The sequence below is a fragment of the Heterocephalus glaber genome, unplaced genomic scaffold, assembly GCF_053883595.1.
Source record: "Heterocephalus glaber isolate CG9 unplaced genomic scaffold, H.glaber_assembly_v1.0 deba00001729, whole genome shotgun sequence".
Taxonomy (NCBI): Eukaryota; Metazoa; Chordata; class Mammalia; order Rodentia; family Bathyergidae; genus Heterocephalus; species Heterocephalus glaber.
In genome coordinates, this window is record NW_028258440.1 from 7,099,689 (window position 1) to 7,107,261 (window position 7,573).

Below are 7,573 nucleotides of genomic sequence, written 5' to 3' on the forward strand. Positions count from 1 at the left end.
ATATTTCAGGTTACTTAACCAAGCTATGTGCTCTGTCAAAGAACTTATTCCAAGTCTAAGCAAAAAAGGCCTTAATGAGGAACACAGAAAAGCACTATCTAAATTTAAAAAAAAACTACTAAAGGAAACCAGTTATTCCCCCAGCCCACCCCCTTTCCCACTTGGTGGACTCAAGTTTGGGAGAATTTAATTTGTAGTTACCTCAGACTATAACTAAAAATTGAAATTATAAGTCACAGCCCTACTCAGATGATCTGAACACATCAGTTCTTTTGAAAGTGGTATGTTCCAAAAGTCTAACATAGCCACAGCTAACTACAGAGTACTCCTTAGGGTAGGGCACAGGACAGGTTAAATAAGGTCACTTAAATATTCATCTTTTACAGCAGATCAGAACCCAGATGGCTGACTTTCTGCAGGATTTCTGATAGGAATCCAGTAGAGCTGGTTTCAAGGTTCATATCAATACTTTTAATAGCTGTAACTTTCTTATCCAGAAGTTGTGATCCACATGAAGTCCACAAAGAGTGCAGCAAATCTAAGGTAGTCAACTCTTACAAAGGCTCAGTATCTGAACATAGAAAGATTTTCCAAATGACCACTGACTGTAGGTTTTGGATTTTTTGTATTTGCAGAGTGATTATGAAAAAAGTGTTGAATCTAGCTTACACACGTAACAATGAAAATTCCCCTAAATCCAATATACATAAAAAGCAGTTGTGACACTTTGAACTTCCATAGTGCAATAGGCAGGTCACTTGCATGGTCTGCATCAATTGCTGTAGATCTAGCAGAGATCAGATGATGAATGGCTGTTCATGGTGGTTAGCTGTGGTGTAGTTACCTTACAGGGGTTGGCAAAGACCACCCCTTAATTGCTCTGTGTGTGGCTGCATTTCTGGTTTTTAAGTATAACATACTGGTTGTCTAGCTGAAGTTTAAGGACCTGGTTTTTTGACACCTCATCCCTACCTCTATTTTTGTGTCTTACTACTTCAAAGCTCTTCTCCATTTCTTTATCTCTAAGGGAAAAGAAATGCAATCAGTAAATATTTCTTCACTAGAGTTTTTGTAAAATTCTCTTCCTTTAGTTTAAAAAAAAAAGCCACCCCTTAGAAGAATCTTGGGGAGAGACAGGAAGGGAGAAATGGTACATAAAATCAGTATTAAACCATTGTAAGGCTTCAATTGAACAGAAGACACATAATACTGTAATGCAGCTCTATGGTCTCATCTTCTACTAAAGAGTATGAACTGGAAACTTATTTTGGGACCAACTTGAAGACAATTGGAAAGAAGCTGTGTGATGACTTCCTAAGACTCATTTTTACTTTTAGCAATTAGTTGATAATGCTTCTTTATGCATAAAGGTAACGATTTTCTCACTCAAATAAAGTTCTCATGACAATGACTTCTCCTCATTTCTGCTTTGTGGGAGTGGGTTAGGTCAGATCAGGTAAAGAAAGATGAGCATGGTCAGTCATTGACCTCTCAGAGGTCCCTTATATATTTTGTACCGCAGAGTAGAGGAGCCAGTCCAAGCCGAGGCTTAATTTCAAGACAGCTGTGCTCTCAAAGAGGCAGAAAGGCTGGGATTTACTTTAAAAGCCACCCCTCAAAAATTTCCACCTGATGTCATTTATATTTCTTCCCATTTTATTTACATTTAAAAATTCATGTCCCTAAGTAAGATGTAGATGTACCACATGTGGTCATTTAACTCCGGTAGCATTCATTTTAAGTACCTGTTTCGGCTTTCTACATGCTTGGCAGTGGACTGCAAGGATGGAAACTGTGTATCACTGTATATTTCTGGTGGTCCTTGTGGCGTTTTCCGTGTTGTGGTTAGCCTCGCCCCAGGAGGCCTATGCACACCACTAGTCATTGCCGTTTCTGGGGTTTCTGTAACAATTACTGGAGCAGGAGGCGCTTGTACCAGAGCTGCTTTGTTCCAAGGACCTGAAGATTTTTCTGTACCTCCACCACCTCCACCTTCTTCCCAGTTATCTCCTGGATCTTCTCTTTTTTCATTATCATCTTCTTCCTTTTCACTTATTTGCATGGCCTGCACTCTGAGTCCACTGTAATCAACCTCTTTTTGCTCAAATTCTTTCTACTCATCTTCATCCTTCTTCACGGCCTTCGTAGCGGCCCCGCAGTCGCCCGGCCTAGTCCCCGTGTGCCAGCGCCAGCGCCTGGCCTGGCCCCCACGGCTCCGCCCATGGCGTTAGCCGCGACGCTGCTGGGCTCCTTCTTCTTCTTGTCCGTCTTGGCGAAGAAGTTGTCCAGGCTCCGCTCCTCAGTCTGGGTCATGGCCACGGCCGCCTCGGCCCAGATCGGTGGGGCCCGCTGCGGGCGCGGCGGGCATGGCCCTCCTAGAGTGGGTTTCTTGAACAGTCATGACATTTGTATTAAGCCCTTTCATTTTTCTTCTGTTTGAAAATGCTTTAAGTGTTATGAAGCAAAAGAAAAATTCAGGCCCTTTCATAGAATCTCAGACCAGAAGTATGTTTAAAAATTCTAAGAGGAATATTAGTTATAAAGAGCAGTTTAGCTTAATCCTTTCAGATTTAATTAGCTATTCATTAGAACAGAGACAGAGAAGGGGACTGAAAGGAAGGGGAATGAAGAGGAAGAATAGAAGCTAAACAAGCTGGTAATTTAAACACACAGGTAACCATACTTTATTTGAAATAAAGCCAGATGTCAGGGTGTGTGGCTATTAAAAGGAAGTGGGGAGAGGAAAAGTCGCTTATTCTTTTCCCATATCACATATATATCCATTTATTGCTTATGACTTAGGAGAGGAAAACTCAAGGAATAGGAGCATAGCAAAAACTACTAAATTTCCGCTTTATACTTATCCAGTGGAACTATTTAGTGAGAGATGAACAGTGGTTAAGAATAAGAAATACTCATGTCAACAATAGCTCAGTTTGAGCCAGGCTGCACTGAGTGACACCAATCTTTGCAACACGGCAAAGACAGAAATAAGTTCAGGACAGCCTGTTATAAGCAGAACAATGTCAATACTTGATGTAGTTGAAGCAAGAAGGAAGTATATCAAAGTGACAGGTTTCCTTCTTCTTGCTGTCCTATCAGTATAAAAATTGTGTCATCAATGGAACCAGCCCAGGAAAGCCTCTGACCATAGCAAGTGACTTAAAATCATTTCATGGCCTTGATTTCATTAAGCAAAGTGCTGACAGTCATGCCAGTGAAGACTGAGTTTGGATATAAATACCCATATGAAAGTTGTTTAAATAAATTTTAGGATTCATTTTAATTCCTTGTAAATAAATTTGAAGGCAGTCTGTGGATTATATCAGCTCCATGATTCTGAAGAACTTGGGCTTCTACATCTTCTTTTGTGTGCTCCTAATATGAATTATGTACTACATGATCCCGGATAGTCATTCAACTCCATGGGATAAGAAGGATAAGTCTGCTTCATTTGAGGACATTCTTACAAGTTGTGTGTGACACTTGCATTTATATCCCTGAGGCTAAAGCATGGTCACACAGACACATCTAACTTAAGGAAAACTGAAAAAAAAAATACCTGAAAATTCCTTTGAGGCAGCCACAGTTCCAACTAAAAATTAGCAGTTAAAAAACAGGAACAACTGTAAAACAGAAATTAGGCAAACTGGAATTCTCTGTATGATCCTAATGCACAGGATTGTGAATTCATCTTAAAATTTTATACTGCCAATTATAAAATACAAATAAGAGTATCTTTAATTATTTCTTAGCTTATTCAATTAAACAATACCTTATTCAGCAGCTAAAGTAAATAGAAGAAATTTTAATTCAAGGGGTAGAAAAATAGAAAAGAGAATGTACAAGGCAAAATGTAATAAGCAATGCCAGAAAGACCTAGGAAATGTTTTGTGCATCTAGAGGAAGGAAAAATTAATAATAGATGGAGCACTAAGCAAGGAATCATCTAAAACTAGGGTTCAGCAACCTACGACCTGGAAGTTCAAATCTAGCCCTTTGCTTCTTTTTGTAAATAAGATTTATTTGGAACACAGCTGTCCTCACTTGTTTATGTATTATTGTCTGTGGTAGCTTTCATGCTAGGACAGCAGAGTTAAGTAGTTTTATCAGACTGTATGGCTCATAAAGTCCAAAATTTACTGTCTGACCTATTAATCAAAAATGATATTTGAGACTAGCTTGGAAGAATTCTAACGAAGAGAAAGACATTATAAGCAAGAGATAGTAAGAGCAAAGGCAGTGATCTGAGAAAGTCCTGCATGCATTTTTTATGGAAAAGCAGTTACAATAAAATTCACAGTATGCATTAGGCATTGTCCCCAAGATATCTACTTTAGTAAAATGGGAACAGGGTTTACAGTTTTGAAAGTTTAGTGGAAGTACTAGTACTGACCTATTCATGCACAGTTCACATTTGTCCATGTCCTGACCATGCTTTGACAACATTTGATAACTGGCTCAATTCTTGTTTGATTGGAGGGGTAATTGTAATACCTCAGTATTTATCTCATTTTTATCATTCAGATTCTGGGGTACTGGGTAAGGGTAGTGACATGGGATACAACATACCACTTTCTTTTGTTCAAAATTGGATTGCTTGCATGTTTGCAAACTGTGCTCACTGCTGCTCCTCTCCACATGTTGCCACTTTTAACCCTGGACAAAGATACTAACTTTAGCATCATGTCATTGTCAACTAGGCCTGTAAAGAAGAAGGGAGGCAGTTGTCAATGTACAGACCCAAGTTTATAACAGGGCATGTTATCACAGGGTTTTATATCATGTTCTTTAGGTGGAGAATAAAACATTTGTGAGATCATCTGGCAAAGTAAGCCTGAAACCACATTGTGTAAGGCATTAGTGACATTATAAGGCATTTGGACATTGTTCTGATGGTAATGGAAGAGCAATTCAATGAGGCCTTCGAATTTTCTTAACTAGGCATTGGCATACTACTTTGTCATACAAAGATAACAAAAATGGTGACTGTTTTAAATAAAAACTTTATTAGTTTGAGCAAAAAAAGCCATGTCCAAGAATAAAAGTTTGAGTTAGATGACAACACCTAGAGAAAGGACTGCCTTATACCTGAGAATCAAAATACTAGACTATGCCCTGTACTTCAAACATGTTTCTATGAAAAGAAGCATTTAGGGACAAAAGACACATTTATAAGAGCTGAGGAAAGAAATAAACAGGGAGATCTGGGGTCTATTAGACTGGCGCTCTTTGGTGGCAGACATTACCTTTCATGTCTGAATCCTTAGCACCCAGCAGCATGCCCACAATATCCTATTAATATAGATGGATGTTAGTTGTAGAGGGTTCACTAAACTTTCACTGAAACTGTCTTGCTTGCTTTTCACAACAAAAAGCAAGCATATATAAGCGTATCTCATTAACAAAGTTCACTGTTTTTCTGGATCCTAATTACTGACCGTAGAACTCACCCATTCTGTACTTGCATTGTGTGACTCTGCCAACCCGTTGGTGACAAAGGTAGCTCTTGTATGTGTTTAATTGGCAAAATCTCATTTCCACATTCACCTGCTGCTCTCGGCTCGAGGACATTAATTGCTTTATCTGTTTTTTTAGTTAATACCACAGCAAATGTGCTAAATTACATTTCACAAGATCTTCTCTTTAAAAGACCATGGGAAAATTTGTGAAGTTCAGGTTTCTTGTCTTGTATTATTTAAGGATGGAATGTACACTCTGCTTCAATAAGAGTTGCTTTTGAGATTTAAAAGATGCCTTTGGCCAATTGTTGGCCAAAAGTCTGTGATTTTATCATTCTATATTCAGTAAGTAAATAGCCCTACTTCTTGCAGTTGTCTCTCTGAGGCAATATGAAATATTTTCTAGACTCTACTTTTTAATGCACCCTTGAAAGGTAAAGCCAGGAATTTCCACTAGCTTTAGATTGCTAATTTTGCAAGTACTTTAGTAGTAAACTTGAATCTTTACAAAACTGCAAAAGGATGGAGCTTGACTCTAAGATCTTTGAATTGCTCCCATGTAACAATTTTCTCCAAATGCTTAACATTCCTCTCTCTTTCATTACAGTACTGGGTTGTCTGGAGAATCTGACGGTCTTATTGCCATTGGAAAGCCTAAACCCTGACCCATGGAGTAGCAATATTGTGGCCGTGAGGAAGACACCAGTCACATTTCAGGAACAATGCCCTTGACGTCATCGAACTGTATATAGAAGTAGTATCAGTCACTATGATAGCAAAACTCTACTTGTTAGACCTTTTGTTTTATAAACAAAATGAGTTACTATTTGTTTAAGCAATTGAATTCTATGTTTCTGTTACTTTAGAGGACAACTGTGTTAAATGATACTCAGTGCTAGCAGAGTACTACAAAGTGCTACAGGAGGTATCATACAAGGCTGTAAGACATGAAGAAGGCAGAAAAAAGAAGGATTAGTCAGATTTCCTGTGGGCTTCTGCTCTCACTTTGGTAAAAAATTGCAGGCATATGACATAATAGCTACAGCCTAATAATAAACCACAGGTCCTGCCATATGTGGACATAGGGTTGAATCCCAATTCTGCAGCATGCTGGCATGTAGCTTTGCATAAATGTCAAGTTAATTTTGGAGGATTGAAATAGTGAATACCCCCCTCAGTGGTTCTCGGTGCACAGTACATTTAGTGTTTTCAAGATAAAATGTTTATATTCTGGTTCTGGAAACTTAATTATATCCCATCTTTCATTTTGCCTCTCTTCTTCCATTTGCCAGTTTCTACTCTGAAATTCATTTTTACAATGTTTTGACATCTGTTGTCAATCACAAAAGGAAAACATCGTATTATTTCACAGAACTAAATGTTATGGGATTTTCTGATTCAGTAGAATTAATTTACAAAAGTTCTAATAAAAACTCAGAGATTATTTGAACTTGTCATACCAAGACTAGTAAGCAAGTGTATTTAAACAGAATACAAATTGGGGTTGAAAGACATCCCAACAAGCACACTTAAAAATGAGTTAGTGGCAAAGGAAGTGTGATTACTGATTTTGCCCTGTCAGTAATTGTTACTAATCTATACCTGCATGTACATGTTTTATTCATATGATTCCCACATCCTTTGCTGTCATAAATATTTCATATGAGATTCAAAGCCACTCCACAACCAAATAATAACAAATGTCAGATAACAGAAAGATACATGGAGATTTTAAATACAAATTATATAACAAAGTTTGATTCACATTTTATGGTCACTTAACATTCTCAGAAAAGTGTGAGGCTGTAATTAGCATGAATTCCTTAAGTAGCAATCTACACATACTGGAACATACTGGAAAAAGAAGTCATCAGCAGCTCCAGTTCTTTACAGGCATTCTGCATAACTTTCTACTCTCTTACGCTTCATGAGATTTTCATTGCAAATGTTTAAAAAGCACGAAGCTTCATGTACCCTACATTGTCTCAATTGTCTTCTTTTGGGCAATACATTCTGTACTTATAGCTATCATGTTGATCCTTGCTAAAATTTTCAAGTTGCAAAGTCAGATGAACACTTGTTTATTCTTTTAACTTCCTTTTCTTTCCTTG

The 7,573-nt window shown here is 37.9% G+C and overlaps 1 protein-coding gene across 1 annotated transcript; it reads right to left on the bottom strand.

Moving 5' to 3' along the window:
• Positions 1-852: 852 nt before the first annotated feature.
• LOC101720235 (protein CDV3-like) lies at positions 853-2,150 on the bottom strand. Its single transcript, XM_087199768.1, has 2 exons — positions 1,746-2,150; positions 853-1,022 (listed from the first exon to the last, which is right to left on the bottom strand). The coding sequence occupies exons 1-2, from the start codon at positions 2,060-2,062 to the stop codon at positions 872-874; spliced, it is 468 nt and encodes a 155-aa protein (XP_087055894.1). The 5' UTR covers positions 2,063-2,150; the 3' UTR covers positions 853-871.
• Positions 2,151-7,573: the final 5,423 nt, after the last annotated feature.

Excerpts from the sequence above, each read along its gene's own strand:
- LOC101720235 (XM_087199768.1), bottom strand. The coding sequence starts at position 2,062 with ATGCAAATAAGTGAAAAGGAAGAAGATGATAATGAAAAAAGAGAAGAT. Across the intron at positions 1,023-1,745 it reads CATGTAGAAAGCCGAAACAG|AGATAAAGAAATGGAGAAGA; the intron begins GTACTTAAAATG and ends CTTTTCCCTTAG.